Raw genomic sequence first — 25047 nt, forward strand, 5'->3', positions numbered from 1 at the left:
CAAGATAAGAAAGTTATAATGTTATTGAAAGTTTTTATATAATTTAAAAAATAGTAACGGTAACGTGGTATTTCGGAAAAAAATTATTAATTCTTGTACATTAATGTTGTCGCATTCAAAATAGTCCTCATTCCATATAACTGTACTTATTCCAGCGCTTCTTCCAATGGTCGAAACACTTCTTAAACTCAATTTTTGGGATAGTCTTTAGTTCTTTCAGCGATTTCTGGTGCGGTTAAACGATGCCACTCAAAGGTTCTCTTTATTTCTGGAAATTTGATCGTATTGGTTTTGGTCAAGAATTCACGAGGAAGCTACGAAGTGTGTGCTTATAACAAACCAAAATCGCCAATCTTACAGTCTTCACATAATAATTTCCAGAGTTCTGCACGGTTTTTGTTTATATCGCACGCTTTGGCCTAGTTTCCCACATTCGGTGAAATTTTGGACTATTTCGGACATACTTTGAAACAGATAATGTACACTTGGATCTCAAAAAATATTGCAACATTTTATAATAGCCTATAAACATGTGTCTTATTAGATTCCACGCTGCTTTGGGGACTTCTAGCAAGACAAGGGTTTTTTATTTTATCCTATTAAGAGTTCAATACAGCACTGTATAGTCCCTTAACTTACCCATTTTGATAACATTTAAATATAATAAACTATATGTAATTTCAACGGTAGAATAAAATTATTACTATAAGGGACTTTATAATATTTGCTGCCGCGCTGCTATTTTTTTAAACACCACTGTATATGTAACTACGTCTATGTGTGTTTAGTATTATTTGTTTTTAGGTTCCTAGATTGGGGTTTGGGTGGGTGGTATTGGCGGGAATTTGGTAAAATACGCACATGACTCTCCAATACTGAATGACTTTATTGGCGAATATACGATACAAATACAGACGATCTAATGTGACCAGTTGTATGTATTCTTGGGGCATGTAATTATTATTAAATTGTAAATAAATTCAAACTAAAACTTAATACTACTATTTATGAAATGTTATTATATTATTTAGTATGTTTTAAAAAGTCGAGGTTATCTCCAAAATCTCATTTCCCAAACTAGTTTCAATAACCGAAATTCTGAGCATTGACTACAAGTTCTGAGATCATCTAGTTTTTGTGGCTTGTGGTTCCATTTTCCCTGAAAAGTGAATACAAATTCTAAGTATGGTACTGATTAAAGATTATAAAAGGTATGCTTGGTGGTTTTAAGGGAATATAGTCTATCAATTCCAATACACATTAACTAATTTTATAAATTATGATAAAAGGTCTAAATTATGTTTAAAGGTTTAAATTAAAAAAAAAAAACATTATTCTTTCATTGAACCCTATTGTTTGTTAAAGTTAGAGTCGCGATTCCATCTACTTTCAGTTCCTTCTTTCTTTCAGTATTAAGTTACTTAATACCACTTCTTTTTGTTGACAAGACATTTTCCACATTTGCTGTGGCCGGCCACCTTATATCTTCTTATTCAATTGTCATTATCTCCGCACGCCTTACAAAGTCGTCGCCAATGTTGTAGTCAAGTCACTGCAACAAATACGCCTATTGTCTTCTGCCTCAGCTAACATATGAACATATGTACCACCCCACCCCAATGTGTACGCCTGATCAATATACACATACACCCATACATATCAAATGTGTAGGTAAAAAAAAAATATCTTTATGTATGTGTGCATTTAAATTTATTATTTCGCATTTGATAAGACACGATTTGCTAGCTTTTAGCACGACTAACATTGACGATAGCAAAAGCAAAGAGCATTTAGTAGTCGATTGCTTTGCGAGCAGCTAACTGGCTAAGTTGTTTGTGCACGAGTAACTATAAACGCTGCGGGAAAAACTCATTGTAGACATAACCGCAAAACGCGATGATCATTTAAAGATTTCCACGTAAGGAAAAAAAAAGTGAAACATTTTCAATAAATAATACAATAACAATGAAAAGTGAAATAAAAAGATCCAAATCGAAAATAGATCGATGAAATTGAAATTGCGGTGAGACAATACATTGAACCGTGCGGAAAGAAAAATATACGCTGATGAAAATATCTATAGATATATAATGTGGTAGATGACGCGGTGGTGTGCTTGCTTGAGTTACTGCGAAAATATATAAATGAAATTGCAAAGTAAATATTGAAATTATAGAAAATCGACGATTTCGCTATAGTTTTCTATGTATAACAATACAATTGTGCGGTTTATATACATATAAATATATACTTAAACATATGAGTGCAAAAGCTTTTACATAGTCTGCGCCTGTGTAATAATATGCTTTTTTCGTAATAGTGAATTACGTGCCATGCACTTGTGACAGCAACAATAACAATACAAAAACAATAAGTTCAATAAATGCTAGTAGAAACTAATAGAAAAGCAAAACACTATTGAATACTTGTAAATGAACTCAAATCAGCTACACACACGCACACACAAACACGTCAAAGCCTTGATTCGACGCGCCACAACTCACTTTCTGTTCATTCGACCAACAAATTTCATGTTTTTTGCTTGAATCATTCGTTGTGTTGTTGTTGCATTCGAATATAATTTTTGATTCAATTGCATGAATGAATAAATGTTGGAAGTAAATGACTGCCGAACTGAGTTGAACAATTTACAATATAATACACACGATATTTTAAATTGTATACATGCTTTCATCGAGCTCAGTTACTAAAGCCACAACACAACAGAAATAGCAAAAGCAGCGGCGGCGGCAGCGACAGCATTAGCGGCCAATTGACTGCTGATGCCAATAGTTACAGCAGTTCAGCATTCAACTTTAGTAGCGACGGTTGCTATAAGCGCAACTACTGTCTGTCTGTCAGAGATCACTGTCAGTTTCGGTATTTTTGGCATATGAACATTCCAATAGCGCTGTCGTCATTTACTCTACAATCAACCAACTAAATAACCAACCCTTCAGGCAGCTGCGCCTCAGGCAGTTGGTGCTTGTGCCACATCACTTGTGACCAGCCTTAACCGGAACATAATTAAGATTTGGTTGGTGGTGGTGGTTCTAGTGTTGAAAGTGTAGGCAGGCGCCTCTCGTTACTTTGTATGCCTCAAATTGACTACACTTTCATTTTGGTGGCAAGCAACAGCAGCAGCTCACATCTGCAAGTTGGAAAAAAATAAAGATAAAAATAAATATTAAGTGTGAAATAATTGAAAAAGAAATTGTGTAGAATAGTGTTTGAAACGAAAATTAATTTAAATGTGCGCTGTCTGTGTGTATACGAAAAATTCATTAAGTGCGCGCTAACCAAGCAAATGGAGTTATTCACATTGTGAACTCCCTGCCATTAATTGTTTACCGTTCTCGAGTGTGTGTGTGCCGTTTACGTTATTTTTACGCAGCCATGCGTATTTTAAGTACCGAGTTACGCTTACGCGTCAAAAATCGCAAACCACGTCCATTTTCACGTGCCGCCAGTGCTGACGCCGCTGTCGGAGATAACCGTTGCTGTGCAAATCCTGCCTTTGATGATACCGATGGCGCGGGTGTGTCGTACAACAGAGGTGCGTATATGCGAGATCGCGTCATGTCATGGTGACTCGGCTTAAGTGACTAGTTTTATCTAAATGTAGTTTCAAATTGGTTGTTATCTTCCTAATCTTTTAAAAAGCAACATCACTTTGGAAATGTTGTAAACTGTCGTTCCCCCAAATAAAATCGTGGTAAGCTGCCGATTTCCCAGGTCTTGGTCTGATAAAAATCCGAGCTTGTTCCGGTTATATAGACCCGACTGTTCTGGGAACGGTAAGCAGTACCCGATCTCCATCTGCATTAAGTTCCAAAACATTAAGTAATTCGATTTCTCCGCACCAGCATATTTATCTGCTGGGTTAATGAGAATATTTAAATTTATATAGAGAATATTTGCTTTTGGCTATCGTCATTGCTGATAAGCTGACACTCTACAAACTTGAAGTTGTAAAGATATCTGAAATGGTCCAACTCTTTGAACAGTGTTATTAATAAAACAATTCATTGCCGTTTATAAATATGAGTATAATCGCATAAAAATGATATTAAATTTATCCCTAATTCATATGTTGAGTTTTTATGGGTTTCTAGTTTCTGAACGTACGCTCGTATGGTCAAGTTTTCCCCCATATTTGTTTGTTTGTAATAAAACTCACATTTTTCACAGAGATAAAAAATATTAAACTTGGATCTATTGAAAGCAAGTTTAAGCGAGGAATTAAGACGAGGATATCTTCTTCTATCAAGCCTGGCCTAGTTTCTACCAATCAAAGTGAAGCCGTTATTTTCTTTATTGATTTTTTTGAGCTAAAAATGATCAGCAGCATAATTTCTGAACAACATCTTAATAATTAACAAAGAAGATTTTTTTATTATTATATATTTTATTTGTTTAGTAATATAAATACCTATTGGAATTTTTAATATACAGTTGAACTTCCCTTACTCGGATCACCATAATCCACAAAAAAAATCGATTTCGAGAGACTTCGAGTTATGGAAGGTAAAATGTTTAAAATTTGACTTCTATTGCCAATTCAAGAGTTCGAGTTATGGAGAGCTTCGAGTTATAGAAGTTCGATATATGGAAGTTCAACTGTATTTTTTTTTTTAAATCATGATATCGAAATATTCTAAAAATCGGTTATAAATCTGTCACGAATAAGGCGAAATATTTGTCTAGTATACCCTTCAAACCCGAAGTATTTATAATTCCGTTTCGGTAAATACCGAGTTTGGCGAATCGAACATACAACTGACATAACCTAATAAATTATAATAAAAATAGCATAACCTATATTTAGAAATTATAATAGGAATAGCATAACCTATTAAGCTTTAATTAGGTATTCATCTTAAACTTTATTGTACCGTTCACATGCAAATTTTTGTGAAGAGCGCAAATCTCAAACATAATGAGCAGAGAGAAGCGAATCGAAGTGGGTTGGTATGTGCCAAATTTAATTACCATTTTGGAATTCAATAAATTTGAATAATAGAACAGAATACTGAAGATAGTTTAAATAGTTTGAATACTAAATATTGCTGCACCCAAAAGATCTATCCATAACTAATCGGCTACGACGACTCTCTCACTAATTGTGTACGTTCCAATTCACTTATAGAAAACAAAACAAATTCACTGTCCGCTGTACGCTTCTAATTAATACGCGAAAAGAAAAAGGTGAATGGCTTCATCTATTCGACACAAGTAAGGCCAAACACAAACGAATAATAATAATAATAATTTGAAACAACTCGAAAAGTAGCAAAACAAAAAGTGATCTTGTCTCCCATACGCCTAACAAAGGGTTCAACTAATGGTGAATATAAAACAAAACGAATACTTTTGTCATTAGTCATCAATGTTTCTAGGCTTGTCTAAATGAATATAGGGTTATACATCTGTATGTGTATGTATGTACGTATGTGAAATATAAATAACTTTGCGGTTCTAAGTGCACTAACAGTACGAATTGTTAATTTTAGCTCGTTATACGTTTTCTCAGCAACCAGTTCATACGTTTCGTATTTATATGATTACTTGTTCGCATTGAAATGAAATTCACGTTTGTGCCAAAAGGGACGCACCCTGTAAGAATTGTAACATGCATGAGAGTAGTAAATCTTTTCATATTTATATTTTAAGCTAATTACATACATACTTTTCTGGCTCTAGATAGTGAGAAGAATCGAAGTTTCTAAAACCCCCAACTACCAATCATCAACCCGAAAACTTATCACAACTGTGTTGTCACAATTTCTCACAGGGTTCGTATAGATTTGGCTTATAAGTACGCGCACAATATAGCAGAGAATATAATCAAGATTACGCGGGCGCCACAAAAAATCATCTTACGAATGCAAGATTGTCAAAATATTAATGAAAGTATTGTAAAGAAGTAACAGTAGTGTCAGCTGTGTATATTCAACACATTCTGTTGTTCCTGTTGTCAACTTATGGCAAACATGTAGTCGGTTGAGCATGACATAATTAGGCTTATTGTTGAGAGATATCGTCATACATAAGAATGGATATATATAAATATTAAGGTGAACCTGAAGGCATTAAGAACGGAAATGTATACCTTATAATATGGTATATATGGTGTATGGTGGACACGCAAAAAATTTGTCTTAGAAAATGATTTTACATTTTTCTTAGAAATACTGCAATTACTTATTTTAGTTTTACTCATAAGCCAATGGCTCCACCCAGTTGTAGAAATGATAATGTAAAAGTTCCTTATTGTCCTGTAATTCCATCGTTGTAAGTACCACCCTAATGAATTCCACACAAATTTATGACAATGTTTATTCGCACTTATAAATAAATGTCATAGAACGTGTGCGCAATTAATTTCGCTACAAAAAAAGCCTGTCTAAAGCACAGAAAAATGCAATGGAATAGCTCGCATATAGTTGAGATGTTTTCGCCAAATAGAGAGAGGAAGGCAGACACTGTGTGCTATATGCGCTATTTATTAGCGGTTGTGAATTTTAGTTGAGGGCAGATGCAGTGGATACTTAACCTTTGGACCGAAACAATTTCCGTCGTTTGAATTTTTGAATTTTTTGCAATATTCAATTGGAAGCAACTTCCTCAAAAGTTGAATAATAGGAAAATATCACACTTGTTTTGTGTTTTAGAACACTAATATTTATTTACGCGAAAGCTAAAAACCAAATTCATTGGTATTATTAGTAAGGTTTCATCTAAATTTTTCTCTGAAAAGTTTTAGTCTGCATAGTTGTCAACAACCTCGGCACAGAATTATAGCGAACTTCCAGCAATACAACCTTTTACCACAAAAGAGACTTCCGTTTCGCTGATTACATGTTTATTGACGTCAATTTTTTTAGCTAAAATCCAGATAAAATGGTGCTTGCGGAAATAATTTTTTGGATAATTTTCGTTGCTTTGTGAACCGGTGCTTTGTCTTCATAGAACAGCACTAGCTTCTTCTTCAAGTGGGTATGTTTTTCTGATATTTTTAATGGTTTTGGAATATCGATAAAAATGTGTCGCTGTTCTCTCAAAAAAATTTTGATCATATTTCGCAGTCCAGTAGGAAAACAGACATTGGACTTGGTATTGAAATAATGAAACCATGTTTCATCCATTGTCACATAGATTAGGTTAGGTACGAAGGCTGTTTCCTTAAAATTCCTTAAAAAAGAAAACCAGACTATCTTAGACTATCAAGAATAGTACTTCGTGATGCCATAAAATTCTACCCCCTCACTTATATTATGAATCGACAAAGCGTCTAGAACCTACCACAACTTTGCAGAGGTTTTTAACTTCAGTATCCGCTAATTCGCGGGGGTGCCCAACAAAGTGAGATCCAAGGATTTTTTTCTAGATCTCGCAAAGGCGGGGCATTTCAAAAGGAAATGCTGGGAGAATTCTACCTTATCTTCTTCTAAGCAGCTTCTGCAGCTAGCAACCGGTAACATTTTTAATATGACCGCGTGAAACCCGATGGTATCATGGGTAGTTAGAGCTCCTACGAGTATAACTTGGGAAAGATTGACCTTGTTTAGGACAAAGAGTTCCCTTGACCTCTTGCGATTTACTTTGGGCCAGAATGGTCTTTCGAGAGAACAGGTGCTAGTTCAGCTGAGACCCATTCATCCAAAAGCAAGTTGCAAGAGGACGGCGTCGCTCCATTGTCACATATCGACGCAAAAACCGGAGTTCTTACGATGGAATAGTTCCAAACACTGTTCAGAATAATCAGTTTTTTGGTATTAATAAATTGTGAACTCTTAAGGTTACGCCTAAATAAAGACCATTTCAATCCCATTCTAATGGATTTCTTCTCATAAAATCGGAACCGGCTTTTCATCATGCCATACCAGGCTACTTCTTAAAATATGTATTTAATGACATACCCTGATACATACTTTTTACGAATAAAATTACACTGCGTTCGGCTCTGCTGATTTGCAAAATAAATGAAACATATACGCACAAGTTTAGCCTGTTCTCTCTAAAAATATAGTCACGCTTTTTGATTTTGGAATTCTACAGAACAAAGAGGGCGCAACTCGAGACTTCTCACTCGGCATTTAAGTAAAATAAGTGACACAATGAAATTGAATGCCAAACATATTTACCAATACACACATCCTTATAAATACATATATGCTTACAAAGTTACCAATCAGACCAACAGCCGCTTATACATAATATGTATACGATTACAAGCTTCATTGCCCACAGCGTCGACAACTATAAACATACTTTAAAGTTAACTCATTTTAAGCTGAGCTTAATGCTCAAAAATTAAAAAAAAAACGAAAAGAACTTAAGAACGTGTGCCAAACATATAGTCGTCATATCGTACCCAAGTGTGAATTTACATATATAAATACATATGACTTATATGGACATGCACATACAGAGATACACACATGTGGTTGACTACCGTTGATGACGACGACGTTGCCGCTGGTGGCTTTTGTGTTTTGTAGGCGTACAATTTGGTGAATGCTTACTTTTGTATTATTCTGGCGCTTTTCACTTCAGTTTCACATCGGTGTTGACTTGAGACGCGTTGCAAGTGCTGAACCCACTCGCGGCGCACTAAATGTGCCTATAAAGTGTCTATAAAAATCTTATCATAAAATTAACAATTATTTGAAATATCAGTGAGATAGTGTTCTACCTGTTGGAGAGAGTGTCAGTCGCCAGCGCTTTTGGCAGCCAATGTAGGCATCTGTGTATATATATTTTACGTAATTATTAATTGGTGTATCAGTGAAGAGTCAATTGATGGAATTGATTATGTTCTAAGCATTTAGACAAATTGTATACGAAATTTTCTCTAGAATATACTAGATGATTCAGAGTGTGTTTTTTGGGTACCGGAAACTGAAGTGTAATTATTATGAATCATACATAAAATGATTTAGAAGTGAATATATCTGGAGACAAATAATTGCATATAAATATATAAATCTGGTGCGTATATAAATCCTAAATATAATATTTCTAAGTATTTTATATGTTCTATAAAATGGTGGTTCTATTAAATTGAATACTAATGAATAAGCTTCTTTGATTCATCGATTTTACGGTGTTAAATTTTTCCACCCATGATTAAACTTATAAAATTATAAAATTTTACGTGCATATTTGAAAGCTTTGTGGAAATATTTTCATCGCATAATTAAATGCCTGACCTCCAAAGTCAATAAAACTCCAGTGATTTCCAAATTATTAAAGTGATTAGTGCAATGCAATGCACTTTTATCGCCAATTTTTATTACAGAGAAAAAATGTGTATAGAATTACAAATTTACCATAAAGAATTTACTCATTTTAATTATTTGTTTTGGATCTGCATTTAATGCATTATACATACAAACTTACAAAAATGACTAAGCATGTCAAAGACCTCTCAATTTCTTTTACAAATTACTTTTTTTTTAATAATTTTAAATATATTCTAATATTTCTCAGTTAACAAAGAACTTTCACGTTTCAAATTTCTCATAAAAAAATATCAAAAATATTATGAAAGTCAATAACAAAACCTCGGATGTTTAAATAAATATTTATCGATAACTCTGCTGTACTCGTATATCCAAATAATATTGTAATCATGTTTTACAGTAAAAAATTATTAATAAATAATCACGTTAACAAGTGTTTTGTATAACAACAGAGTGTATTACAATGTGGTGAATGAAATAAACAATAAATTACAAGTATCTGTTTTCGTTGGCGCATGCAGTGCTCATCACTAGTGTGAAGAAAATAATGGCGTTCCAATTTCGAATTTTTTATGACTTGTGTTTCGTAGTGAATTATGAGCTTCTGAAACAGAAAAAGTCAGAGGATGTTCTAAAATACAACCCATCGATGATTTTCACTATTTTTTTGGTTGGAAGCAACGCTTCGAAATTCGACTCAAAAAGTGACATTTTCAGTTGAGAATAAGTTTGGGATGCAAACAGATTTCTACAAACTTTTTGTTGGGTTTATGTTCACAGAAATGTTCAAGATTGATATAAAACGATTTAATCGATTTAATGGACCAGTGCTTGACCCTAGAGACATTCCCGCAAATGTCGAAAAATCGGCTCAAAAAGTGACATTTTCAGTTAAGAATAACTTTGGGATGCAGATCTCTGCAAATATTTTTTTGGATTAATGTTAACACAAATGTCCAAGATCGATGTAAAAAAAATCGATTTAATCGACCAGTGCTTGACCCTAGAGACATCTATTGGATAACTGCGGAGGCAAAGTTGTATATGTGTATATATTTGTTCCCATAGTCTTTAGATAGAACATAGGGTCTTATATACTGAGACTTTTTGCTCTCTTTAATGATAATTCGACTTTCTCTTTCACGAGTGATCTATGCTGCTCTTTCGAAAAATAGTCTACTTTTTCAATACATATTTTCAAAACAACCTTGGTAGTAACTCCATAGAAAAAACCAAATTTTCTTCTGATATCTCAAGGTTCTGGCGATTATCACGGAGCTTGCTGCAATCAATGTATGTATTAAACGATCCTATTTACCGATTGTGTTAAACGAATGCGATTGGATAAAAGTCGGACATTATTATATATTTTAAAGGTTATATATATCTGTAAATCCATACTTGGAGCTTCGAAAACACGAAGAAATTAATTGGAATGCATTTTATATTTAAAAAACATTTCATTTCCGTTTAATTATTTTAAATAAAATCCACTTAGCAACATAATTGCACTCTCATTTATTGGAATTCCGCATTTTCAACCTCAACAGCCATGTCGTCACAATGCGGTTTTTGTTTATTTTTCATCGTTTTTCGTGCTTCTTGTAGTTTTTTTGTTTTTAACAGCAACTGATTTCGCTTTCTGTGAAGTAAGTAAGTAATTACGACATTTTGACGTTTCTAATTGCGGCAAATTATGTGATCCACGCGATGTACATATATATATCTTACACATATGCACCATAGTTTACAGCTACCACTTGTAGTTTCAGTTGTATGTAATTATGATTTATGGACGCTTAAAAGTGAGTTTAAAAGCAAAATTAACGCGTTTTTTTTTCAACAATTCACCAATCCACCAAAAAGCGCCTGCGGTTTTGTAAACACTTCAAGGCACGTGTGTATGCATACATATATGTATGTGTGTGAGCTTATATGTCTACACACATACACTCTCATATCTAACATTTGTATTTGCTTAACGCTCCAAAAATGGAGCGAAAATGGTGTCACTGTACAATAGTTGGTGGTGCAAAAATGCAGCGCATTCCCCAATTTGGCATTGCTTATTTCATTGCGAGCAATAATTTGCATGCTTACATTGCATTATTATGGTTCGCCTTGTATTTGCTGACTTTAAACAAATTTGAATTTGCATTTGTATTTGTGTTGCTTAGTTAGTTCTTCTATTCCGCAACGCGGCTTTAACTTAATTATAGCTTTCGATTTTTTGTTGTGTGTTTATTATTATTATTGTTATTATTTAATGTTTTTTTATATTTTTTGCTTCATTCATATCATCATTTTGTTGTATTAATAAATAATAATAATATGCATACTTTAACTGTAGCTATTGTTCCCGCTCATTGGCCTTGAATAGCTAATTAACATTTAAAAAATGTGCATACGCATATATTATGGCCATACATACATACATTCACACATATATGTGATTGTAGCTCTATGCATAATATTAAATGAAGCGAACGCTCATAATGAAACCGCTGCAAATTTGTAGAAAAGCTATGAAAAATTATCACTTCATTCAAAAGTACTCACAATCTATGAATTGTTTACTAATTGGGTCTTGGGTACGAAGTAGTTGAAGTGCACTACATACATTCATACATATTTACAGATATGGAGCGGTGTGTTATTATGTCATAAATGCAAAGTCAATATGTATTTGGTACTACTTGTGTTATTATTGGAAAGTTTTAATTGATTAATTTTTGTTAGTAAATAACCGTGCACTCAGCATGGAACTAACAATTTGTTGAATTTTTAGGTTGAAGTGAAAATTGTATGTATGTGATAACTAATAAATTAAGGTAATAAATCTGATTCCTTAACTCTTTTAGGTTTCAATGAACCTTCAAATGGTAATCTAATATATAAAATAGAAAAATAGATATATTTTGTTTGAGGAATAAGTTGTATATATCATTGAATTAAAAAAATAGATATTTTGGATTATTAGTTATTATATCCTGTAATTATTAATAAAAAGTCCCTTTTTCAAACTTCGAAACCATATATTTCGATTTTGGAGGTTAACACTTTTTTACTTATGACTCATTCTCGGAAAAAATTAGTTTGTTCAAATCCGAGTTTTGTATGTTGGTATATACGGGTAGACATTACCTAGCTTTGACTTCTACAAATCAATTGAGTTCATGGGATCCAGATTTGAATTGTAGTATTCGCGGTTATCGGATTATTTCACGTCAAAAAATTAGAGGAAGCATTTGATGAGCGACGAGGGCGATTTCATATACTATCTGGCAACGTTTATAAGCAAAAATACTATATTTGGGGAACCATAGACCGATTTTGGATCAATAAAATGCTTTTATAAGATCAATCTGTCATAGACACTGTTTAAACCGGCGTGTGTGCCAAATCCAATATTTTACGAAGAATATTTATATCGATGGAAATTGATATAGTTATATGTCGGTGGTGGTTGTCTGCCGCAAACTACTAAAATATATCACCGTTGTATCAAAACCAATATTCCTTGACAAATATTTTTTCAAACTAACAAAAACAATCCATGGAAATCGATATGGTTGGATTACTTCTTCCTGAAAATTTGTAAAAGAGCTCTAGTCCGTTACTGATTTTAACAAGCGAATCAAACTACTCAGAATATATTGATGCATTTAAAAAAGAGTTGACATTGATTAACCTTAACTTACCTTGATTGATTGATTGCCCTATAGTTAGAGATGGTTGATAATTATTGTAGAAAATGATAGATGTGATGCAAATTATTTAAGAAATCTGGATGAAATTGAAATAAATGTTGCCTACTTTTAGGCGCATTGACTTATTACTGCAACAATAGGAGTTATTTCAACAATTTGTTTATGATAATTAATCATTCAAAGTAATCTTTTTAATTTTCCATTATACTATCGACGTGTTTGAAAAAGTTTATACTCCGAGTACATATAATATTTTTTTTTAAATAAAATTGACTATTTATATGACAACTTTACAACCCCTGTAAGAACCTTTTCTAAGCAGATAAACTTTACAGACTTTATAACTGTTTATTCATATACTGACCAACGCTTTTGAAATAAGACGAATCCATGGACTAAAAGAATAGATATTTTGTGGACGACAGTGAGGTAAAAATAAATACCATGGTTCGTTGTTTACAAATTGAGGGTTTTATTAAGTAATAGCACTCGTAACGGCAAATTATGTAGTAAGAAAGCAGAATGTTGTCCAACTCTTTGGTTGCTAAGATAGATGAATGAAGTTCAGAGTTATTATTAATAGAAAAATAAGGTCAAACATCTGCACTATAGCATTGCATATTCGACTCAACCCTAAATCAATCGATATATAAATAAATATTTCGAAAAACATAGCCAGCAAGCCAGAGCATGTGTGTACAATTCATAAATATAACTATTACACATAATGTAAATACATTTTATTGCGCTCACTTTTATTTACAACCACACATAGTTGTATTGGTCGTTGTCGTCGGCCGGGCGGATATTTGGAAATTTCATTCTAAAGAGTTTACTAGCACACGAGCGCTGTCAGAAGTGACGCACATGCGACGAAAGCACAGAAAGAAAAAAGACTAAGTTCCTTCAGCTAGCAATAACAAAAACATAAATTTCTGATAAAAAAAATAAAAAAATAATAATTTTATCAGTCAGAGCAAAGCAGCAAACCCTACACAGCGCGGCACATTGAGGGAAATGCCCATTACGTACGCAAGAGCATATATATGTATATATATTTATATTTTTATTTATATATATGTATTTAATAAACGCCTGAGAACTTGGCTGGCTGATGAACAGTCATTGCGTCAATTGCTTTACACCGACTGCTGGCCGCCAAGCTATGACGTATTGCAGCCTTTGAAGCCTTTGTTGTTGCTGCTGTTGTTACTATTAACCATCTGTTGCTGCATTAGTATGCGTCAATGTTGCTGATTATAGGCGCATACAAATTTAGTTGACTTTATAAGGTAAACGAAAAAGAAAATATATTTTTATTTCTACTCGTACACAGACACACATACATACATGGTAACTGTGTAAGTAATAATAGTTTATGCATAACACAGCAAAAGTATTGCATGCGCTTTAAACTGCATATGTATAGACACGCTGCATAGCCATAAAAATAAGAAATGATAGCAATAAAAAGTGAGTGCGCGTCCACGCGCGCGCGCATTGCGATTATGTCAACCGCGTGCGTGTGTGTGTTGCTTGCAGCGCGACCGCTGAGGCGTATGAGTGCTCAGACGCATTAGTGACGTGGGCGATGCGCAAATGTGGCAGGCATTCAAGCACATGCTTACATACAATATATTAAATATGTAGGTGTATGTTAATATGCCGGCTTGCAAGTATTTGCAACATAGTTGCTCGCACTATATTTATTACAAGCACGTGTTTTTTTTCACGTTACTGTTTATAATTTTTATTGTTGTTATATTTTTAATAATTAACAATATTTTTTTCTTATTTTCTTATTATTTATTAATTCACTGGCGCTTGCACATGTCTATTTCCGTTGTGAACCTTAACCTTCCAGCTGCTTGTGTCTCACAGTGTATTTGAAAAAAAAATATGAAAAAATTTATAAAAATAATTCAAATGTCAAAGTCATAAATAAAAAATTTGTAAATTATTATTACACACTTTAAAATAAATCAATGACGAACGTTGGGAAAGTTCAATGAGCAATGTTAAATGAAAATAGATACAGAAATAGCCTGGGAAAGTGTGTGATGAGGTGTGTGCGCGCTGGTTACATGCCGGCCACTGCTGACGGCCTACGTAAATACGCCCATACAGACAAACACACTTACCTTACATACATACATCGACTACTTTGCGCTCCACACGCTTTTAGTTTAATTCTATTTCAATTGCTCACAAATTGTATTCATTTTCAATAAAACGCTTACATACATACATACATAGGCACTTATATCCATTACTTTCAATTTATTTGAAAAGCAAAAAATAAAATAAAGTTTTCTTCACACTTTTTCTCTATGAAGCATCTGCAAGTAGCAACCCACTGCTCACGTAAATATGTATGCAGTTATAACGCATAACGGTACAGATGCGTAGCTGGTTGCACATGCAAGTGGGCTGTTTGTGCATCTCTCTCTATATATAAATTTATAAAGTTCAATAGGTCTTCACCAATTATGCGTGCGATAAATTTAACTCGATTAAAGATATAGTTCACTCATAGTTGTTTGTATGTACCCCACATTTGTAGGTTTGTATACATGTACGTGTGTACGTGCAGTTGCGTGGTGTAGCACCCATTATGGTATGCTATGTTATGCAATTGTTATGCGCTTCAGTTGATTGTGGCTGAAAGTTTACAATTTTTTATTGACCTAAATAAAGTCGATTCTTTCAACAATGAATATAAAGTGTACTGAGGGGAATTTACATTTCTTTGAGAGGAGAATACCTGAGAATTTCGATTTCATTTGTGGCAAAGGTAATTGGAAGAAGGCAAATGCAATGTTCAGCTTATTTTGGATATGCCGAGAAGTAAGCACGAACTTATAATTATAAAGATGTAAATGAAATTAGTATAATATTTTTATAGGGAAAGTCAAAGATATGGCGTAATGTGTATAGTTTTCAGAATCAAAATATTTTATAACTAGTTCCATCATCTCAATATTGGGAGTGTGTATTCTAACAGTCCTCCAATCGATGCCATTTCGATATAGTGAAGATTCGTTGTATTCAAAATAAGCTTTAGTTTCCATCTTGATTTCCTCATTTGAGTGAAATTTTGACCAGCGAGCTACTTTTCGAGACTGCGAAAGGGGGAAATAGTTTCTGGGTCCAAATCTGAGACATTTACAGTGGGTGGTCGTATCACAAACTTAATGGAGCAGAGAGATTATTGATGTTCTAAAAAACGAAGCAGTAACCACTTGCAAAGGCGCTTAATTAATAATATTTTTTGAATAAAAAAAATTTGAATTTTGAATTTGAAAAAAATTAAAAAACATGACTTCTGCATGCCGTTTGTGGCTAAGAGAGCGTCACATTGAGACCAAAAACTTTTGAACGATTAGATGAAATGTTATAAGCCTTTGACAATAATAGTCCTCCAAGACAATAAGAGAGATTTTATGCTCCCGATCAGGCCAAAACTATTCGAATAGAGGGTCTATTATTATTTTTTGTAAAAAAAATGTACTGCCATCATTAAACTTCATTACACAATTACCTTCTTGATGACTTTCGCTCTTCGAAGAAAAATTTCTCTATTCTCCATTCCACAAAAGCTCTTGGCCACCCTCGTATGTGAATAAGTAACATAAAATCACTTTTACGATATAATGTTATCATATCATTTGTTAGAATTAACTCCTAAAGGAAGTGGCTTCTTGGCTTTACCTTATTTATTGTTTATCTTATCTTAGAAAGCCTTATTTATTGTGCTCCGGATTTTTGCATTGAATAAAAAGGTGTAATAACTTTACAATTCTATTAGCAATACTCAAATATTTGGGTAGAGCATATAATTATAAGTTATTTAAATTTTGTATTTTTTATTATCGCTTGATATTGATTGATAGGTAAACATAATCTACTTTTAAAGCTCCACATAAACTTCAACTGTTCTTTATTCAATATGCGCTTGCCATTGTTTTAAGTCAGTGTCGGAGATTATGTACTATTTGTCGTACGAGAAACGAATGCGTTAAATGCGAAGACAGAAATATATATAGAAATGTAAAAATAGCATGCTAAAATAAAATAACAAATCGCAGCTACGATGGAATTATTATTATCAGATAGATTGTTATATTTATAATTTATTTTCTTATATGTTTTTTTTTAAATACATTTTTAATTTTTTTTCTATTTTTTTATATTTTCTTGTTTTAATTTTTATTTTTTTAATTTTTATTTTTTTTAATGTTTTTTTTTTTTTATATATATTCCTTATATTTTGCTGTTTTCTTGTCCATCGTAGTGAGTCTGTACTCTGGTAGCATACAACGTCAAATTCCGCTGGTGTGATGCTATACTGCCGCACCTACATACGCACATTAAATATGTACTTATGTCTATGGTCATAGTTTGGCGCTTTTTATTATTTCATATGACTTTTTATTATTATTTTTTCTTAAGTTGATTGGGCATGCCACTGGCGCCGTTGCTTCAAACTCTATTTCATATATCAAATATGTACATGCGTGTATTTATATATTCCTATGTATGCGTGGTTTTGCGCAAATTTATTCCATTAAGTGAGCTCTATGCTGTAGGGTGGCCCGTTTTTGTTTTGAGAGACTTATTATTTTATTTTATTTAAAAAAAAAATTCAGAATCGAATTTTGTTTTTCAGATTTATATGACGAATATATTATTATAACTGCTTCGCATTCTGAACCAATTCCGATTTTTCTCGAAAATCGATGTCATTTTCATCATGAATGCAAGAATTATTATCACTTTTTCGACTTACTCAAAAATTAGACAGTGGAAAATAGCGTAGTTTAGGTAGTTTGTAGAATGTTTCAGTATTTTAACCAGACAACCTAAAATACATTACGGAATACGTCTGGGTGTTCGATAATTTCTCCGTTTTCGTAGTTGAATCTAAATATTTGCCTCCGAATTTCGAAATTATACAAATTCAAAATAATCTCACTATATTTTTTTCTTGAGAAAATATTGCTCTAAAGGTTCATAAGATTTTCAGACCATTAACAACAATTTAACGACTCAGCATTTCACTTTCACTTTTGAGGTGGATTATATTTTAACTAATATGGGTGAACTCGTGCTTTACATTATGTTATTTTACAAGTATTCCTTTGTCGCTCGCGTATGAGATTTTTTTGTATTCGTTCGCTAACATTTAAAGTTTGGTTTAGTTTTGTGCCACCCTAATGTACATCCACACATAATGATTTTGCACATATTTCAATTTTTATTATTTTTTTGTGAATTTTATTTCGGGAATTTGAACTCAAGCGTTTTTTTTCTTATTTTTTCATAATTTTATATGGTATCTACAAAACGATAGCGGATTTCGGCATGCCGACAGTTAATGGACAGCGACGTTGTGCAAATGTTTGCAAAAATATAATTACTTCAATTATGAATTATCTTCGTTTTTCAATTAATTGCACTTATTTTTGTTGTGTTATCTTTTGTTTCGCTGTCAACTTGATAACGGCTAACAACCGAACTATGTAACTACGTACGTACCGCCATTGTTATTGTCGTGGTTTAAACACGTTCATAGTGAATTTAATGCCTGGCATTTCACCTTTTAGTCACTCACTGTGTCAGTTAGTTATCTATGCGAATTGCTGCATCCCACTATATATCTTCTCACATACATACATATATGGAAGCACATAAATATTTAGCTTATCCACATATCCGCTGTCGTCTTCACCTTCGCCGCCGTTCAGTTTGCATGTTTATGTCATCAGTAGGCTTCTCATGTCCAATTTGTGCCTTCTCTTTGCGCTCATTCATGTGAGGAGGTTTCACGCTTTGTTTTTTGGCTACAAAAGCCAATTGCTCTCTACTCCCTGCTCTAGGAATGACTGGCGTTTAGCTATTTGGTCGTCGATTGCTATCTTCTTGCTTTTGGTTGTTATGTTTTAATGCAATGAGGTTGACATTCCGTCGTTCACGACGTCGCGCTTTTGTCCCACAAATTCCTAGCTGTAGTTTAGACATGACGTACGTAACTCTTTCGTGTCCACACGCTGACATTTATATACAAGTACGTACGTATATATGTCTAGTATATAGTTTTTGGATTTCTTTTCGCGCTTTGTCGCTTCTTTGCTCTATTTTTGCGTATTGCAAAAATCACGTTTTCCTCATTTCAAGATTGAGCGTTGACTGACGTACTACGGACGCGTACGTACGTACATACGTAGATATATTTCAAGTGCATGCACAATTAGTATGTGATGAAATGTCTCTCGTCAATAAGGTTGCTTTCGAATGTTTTAAGTCTGTGGAGAAAGTTGAAGTTTCGAAAACAGTGGAGTATTTATTACTGATGAACTTAAAGGATTGTTAATGTGTGGATATGTATGTATGTAAAAGCAGTAGAAGTATTGGGCTTTCTCCAATTTTTGAATTTGTTTCAAATTCTATATTAGCTATATTCGTCAAACTTGTAAGGAAGGTGAAGGCTCAGGGTACCAGGAACCGGGAACACAGTTCCTCTGAGCTATCCTATACCTTTCATAGTACCACAGCGGGGGGGCATACCATACAACTTATGGAAAGTTATAATTGAGCAGTATCGTAGGAGTCATTCGGTGTACTTACAGCTTTGATCCCACTTTCGAAAACTTGGTATAGTAGAATCGGGATAATGTAGAGCAGGAGCGGAGGACGAAGAGACGCTAGAACTTTGCCTTTAGTCGGTTGAGAACGGACACCTTTTATGGCTCCAAATATTCCAATTTAAAAGAAACTGCGCAACTATGATGGGGAAAAACTGAGGAGCTTCATCAAATCCACAGAGTTTTTGGTTACACCTAACAGAGCATGTCTTGGAAGTGGAATGAGCGTAATGATGGCTATGTGGAGTCGCTTAAGGTCATCCGCTCTTCACTTCTTTTCAAACAAGCAACCTATAATGATGATGAAATCTGGTATACTGTAAAGACTCTATTCTGCAAACTACCTTTAATCACCATCGGTTGGATATGCACTTACAAAGCTGTTACTTCAATTGAATGGCCTGCTTATTTTTACGCCATTAGAAACTCCTAACATCAGATGCTTCTTCTTCTTCTTCTTGACAGGAGAATGAGACCCCCCTCCACTGAGTCCCACTGATTCCCACGGCTAAAGAGTGATGAAATATCGAGGTGTCTGTCAAAGCAAAAAATTACGCTTATGATCCTACTGTTGATGATGACATTTAGTTCGATTCACGTTACTAGGACTCTCTCTTGTAATAGTTATATTTGTTATTGTTCTTTATTCATCTATAAAACGTTGTAAACTCAGATACCCTTTCAGGCAATATAAATACGTCGGGGTCAACTGATTCTTAAAACGAATATTCTTTCTCAAAAGGGTTCCCATAGGTCAATCCAATTCTAATAACCGTCAAGAGATTTAGATACGACCTAAGATTTGTAGCGACTTTTAAAAGTTGTCTCCAACAATAACAATATCGACAAAAAAGTGAATTTTCAACCTTAACACCAAATCACCTTAAAAACTAAGGCCTTTTCATTCCCAACACTCAAATTACCGCCGAACCAAAATAAAATGCAACTCTTTTATTTGGACAACAAGTCATTGTCCTTCCTGTTTGCCACACAGCTCAGCAACCATTTGGTTTTGGCGCGATTACTCAAGCAGTCTGCCATGGCGTGTTCCTCTTGCTTTGGTCAGTGCCACTATGCGGAACAGACACATTGTTGTATTTGGTCGAATTGCTAAAAAGTGAAATTCACTTTTTTCTTACACCTTCGGCATGCTCGTATGCTATTTGTTGCTTTTGCACTATTATTTTACCTATTTTCCTATTAAGATTTTATGTCCATTTCGTGGTTCGACAACAGCACGTTTGTTGGTTTGCATGCGTTTTTTTGGTGTTTTTGTTATTCACAATTCTCGTTGTTCCTGTATTTTGTATTGAAATTTCATTCAAGTTTTGTGTTTGCCGCCGCCGACTGCTACGCTCCGCTGAGCGAGTGTAAAGAGGAGGTGTGTGCTCATTGTCTATTTATTGTTAATCACATATTGATGTTATGGCGAGTGCCAGCCACCGCTGTAGTGGCAATTCGTGCTCAATGATAGCTGTGCGAAGCATACAATTTATACCCGACGATGTATGGTGCTCAAGGGTTTTATATATTCGTTTATCGAGAGTTGTTTGTGATCTTTTAATAGGGTCGAGGGGAACTACAAATTTTAAGTCGATTTTAAATTGAAAGAGGTTTGCGTCTGAACTGAGGGCCAGTGATACAATGAGCTTCTAAAAGAGAGGAACCCTCTTTTTATCAAATATATTCCTCCCTTTTCGTTAATAGAGAATTGACGATACATATTTTTGTCACACTAATGATCTCCCGAAAGCAGCAACCAGCTAGAAAAGATTATGGATAGATCTCGACCCAACTTTAGTTTACCCGCTTAACCTTTCGAATTAATAAATTTTACTCACCTACCCATCAACGCATTTTTTAGATTTTTTAGGTCTATAATTTTGATTTGATATAGTAGTTCTCTTAATTTAATATTTAATAGATATTTAATATTTAGAGAGTGGCGAAACGAACAAACAACTCGCTTACTAGAAATAATGGGGTTATAGCAAGCACTCTCTAGTTGGGAACACAGACGGATAATCTTATCTTTCCTGTTACATAAAATTCTTTTGAGAAGTGAACCGAATTCATATTTAACGAGTAGAGAAGTGGCGAAAAGAAGGCGCCCACAACAAAAAATATAGTATGAAAGTGAAGATTTAAAATTTATATTAAAAAAATTAGCTGAAAATGCAGATTCTGCAGCGTTTAAATATTATCGAACAATCCCCCTTCTTTCAATATTGATAACTAGTACGCAAGACTGGAGAGAGCGAATCCGGTTCGCGCGTTAACTAAGTACACCTTATATTTTGCTACTGTTTTTGTTGTTTTATTTCTATAGTTGATGCTATTTTATTTACGTTTTGTTTACGAGCATATGGGCGCGCATAATACTTTGCTGATTTGTTTATTTCTATACGGCCGACCATAGAGAGCTGCTGCGCTCTTGTCGATGACCATTGGCTGCTGCTGCTGAGCAGAGTCAACACAGAAAGCTAACGCAAAGCTGTTGACAAAAGCAAAGTGGCGCACCAATGCGCTGATTGACCGCCTGACTGCTCACGTAAGGCCTGTTGGCCACGCTGCCTAGCAGGTTCACTGTTGACTGACTGCCGAGCTGATGTTGGCCTTTTGTGCGGTCGTGTCGTTTGTTTGTTGTGTTGCTGCGGCTCTCGCCACGTTATTGTACTCGTACTTGTGGAGTATGCATATAGTATTTCGCATATCCGTCTTCGTCTCTTGACTGACTGGCTGGGCTGGCGGATGGCTCACAGCCACCAGCGCGGGTTTTCATAGCTCAGTGCGCTTCCTAACTTGAAGGTAACACACCAACCAAACGTCAAGCACGCGCAACGCGGCAACACACGAAACGGAACGTACGTCGACGTACGACGACGAGTGCTCGTATTTATTTGCAAAGTTACACGTACCCACATATTTGCAGTATCTGATTGCCTTGTTATCGCATTGTCTCGCGCTGTTGTCGCGCATTGTCTATTCGGTGTGTGCGGTGAACAAGAGCAGTGCAGCGCAACGGCTCAACAAAAGACCTACCCGAAAATCGCAAGCACCAAAGAGCTCTTTGTGAAGTAGAAATATTCTTTATTCTTGAAATATAATCTATGCATAACTGAAGAAGTTGCAAAAGTTTTGTGAAGCTGTGCAAAAAGTGTTTTTTTTTGTTTGTGTGTGTGACCCCATATCAAAGTAGGCGTCTAACTAAGCGTTAGTAAACGCATCAAAGTATCAGCCACAGTGTCAGCTAGCCTTAGTTAGCTCAATGATAACGTGTTGCTAATTACATCAAATCTCATCAGCAGCGAACCACGACGACGACGACAACAACAGCAGCAACAGCAGTGTTGAAACAAAAGCAACGCCAGCAGGCAAAATAAAACAAAAGCCCGGCCAAGTCAAGTCAAATCAGTCAGCCAACAAGTCCGTCAGCCAGCCAGCCAGCCATCCGGCTGGCAGCGTCAACCAGCGAGCGTGTTAACTTAATTATTTAACATTAGCTCAAAAGCAAATTAGCGCAGCATCATCGTTGCAGTGCTGGCCCAGCGGCAGCAGTCACAAGCATTTCACGTCACCGTCGTGCCGTTGCAACTTTACAATTTTCACAAATGGGCTATACTCAACCTAAATTTTAAGCAGATTTTGTTTACAGCCACACTTACACACACATATATATTGGCACAATTGGCTAAATTAGTTTTTAACATAGTGCTTTTGGTCGTCGCCTAAGGCTTTCCAAAAATATTTTTGGTGCTTGTCAGCTTCCTGATATTTGTTGCTGGCGACTGTGTTTATACATACGCTACTAATTACATCTGTGTGGCGGCAATCATTTATGGTTTATTACATCGTTGCCGCCGCCAACCAACAATTTGTTATGCAATGCCGCACTTCGATGAGTCGTTCCTCAGCGATTGTTCATATGCCGAGAGTCAGCATGTTATCTCGTACTCATTGGATCGTGGCATGAAACTATATCAGAGGCGTAAATTGAAATCGCCGAAATTTTTCTATACGCCCTATCGTCCGCGTGTGGTAGTGAAAAATGTCATTCAATGTAAGTCGAAGTTGGGGTATCAGCGGGTTCTGTTTATGGTTTGACTCTCTGTACAGGTTGTGTTGCAAAAAAGTGTTTTGGAATGTGTCGATTATTTTGGCTTTCCGGGTATACTTATGTATATGCTTTGTATGAAATAAAATTATATGACTTGTTTAACCAGTTTCACTATTAAAATATTGTCCGTATTTCTTTTTTCATTTGTATACCGTTAAGTGTAGTGTTTTGCGAAAAAAAAAACTTTCCTAAATTGTTCAAAAATATGTTTACTTCAAATAAATTAAATAATTTTTTCTCGCTGAGGGTGGGTATATGGGTTCTAAAGGCTTGAAAATCAATTTCTAACATTGAATCCCGTTACTTGCGTTTTTTCATTATGTAAAATCTCTAATTTTGCTAGATTTGTAAGGATGAAAAATGAAATAGAATGGCACCGAAGACAATATGTCACCAGATATATTAGTCCATATATTGATTTTTTCTCATATAATCTTTGCTATATTGCTAGACCCTATAACTAATTGCTGGAAGAAGAAATCCAGTTATATATTATTGCATCGTAAATTGTTCTGAGATAAAGTTAGGTTCAGTCTACTTGCCAAATAAAATCACTTATAACACATCGATTGATGTTTAGACCCTAGGTTTTTCAAGATCTTCACATTAAATGGGATTTTATAGGTTTTTGTTGTTGTAACAGCATAAGAGAATTTTAACATAATTTTGGAGAATGATTTTGAGTTGAATATAATCTAATAATTTACAGAATATAATATAAATCCGCTCCGCCTACTTTGGCCTAACGGTTTGGTTAGTTCAACTTGCCTAATAAGACCACTTGTAATCTTGAGACCCTAGGTTTTAGCATAAAATATGCTCAAAATAGTTTTGTAGAATATTTCTGATATAACATTCTTCCCTGAATCTAGATTCCCTCCGCTTACCAATCGTTTTGCAGTGGAATATTCTAACTTTAATCGTTCTGTCATCTTTTAACTCTACTTATAACTAATCATCTTTGTAACCTCTTCTTCTCTTTGCAGACAGTGCCATCAGTTCTCCATCCACACCCAACTCCTCGCTTTCCTCACAATCGAATCTTGTTTGTGCCGGAGGTGGTACACCTTCGCCGAACACACCATCCCCCGCCACACCGACCTCGCAACAATCCGCCAACACACCGCTTAGCGGCAACAGTGCGATATATCAAGTACCAGGCGCTGGTTACGGCGTCTCAACATCCGGTCATAAGAACAGTCTAAAGGGTACGAAATTGGCGCGTAGAGCGCGCTCTTTCAAAGACGATCTAATCGAGAAAATCTCCATGATACGCACACCCAACAATACGCTGGGAAGGTAAGTGGACTTACACGCCATTTCCATTT

The 25047-nt window shown here is 34.8% G+C and overlaps 1 protein-coding gene across 8 annotated transcripts in view; it reads left to right on the forward strand.

Annotated features, from left to right (window-relative positions):
• Positions 1–25047, forward strand: part of LOC105209090 (guanine nucleotide-releasing factor 2) — a 39261-nt gene that overhangs the window by 2404 nt on the left and 11810 nt on the right. For 2 of the 8 annotated variants that reach the window (XM_011179279.3, XM_011179283.3), the window contains exons 1-2: positions 21873–23662; positions 24706–25018. In XM_011179279.3, coding sequence (XP_011177581.1) covers positions 23488–23662; positions 24706–25018 — 488 coding nt within the window. In that variant the 5' untranslated portion in view covers positions 21873–23487. Of the gene's footprint in view, positions 1–1783; positions 2158–2320; positions 3557–21861; positions 23663–24705; positions 25019–25047 lie in introns of those variants that run through there. The other 6 variants (XM_054232327.1, XM_054232328.1, XM_054232329.1 and 3 more) reach the window with 6 other exon arrangements.

The sequence above is a fragment of the Zeugodacus cucurbitae genome, chromosome 5 (genome assembly GCF_028554725.1).
Source record: "Zeugodacus cucurbitae isolate PBARC_wt_2022May chromosome 5, idZeuCucr1.2, whole genome shotgun sequence".
Taxonomy (NCBI): domain Eukaryota; kingdom Metazoa; phylum Arthropoda; class Insecta; order Diptera; family Tephritidae; genus Zeugodacus; species Zeugodacus cucurbitae.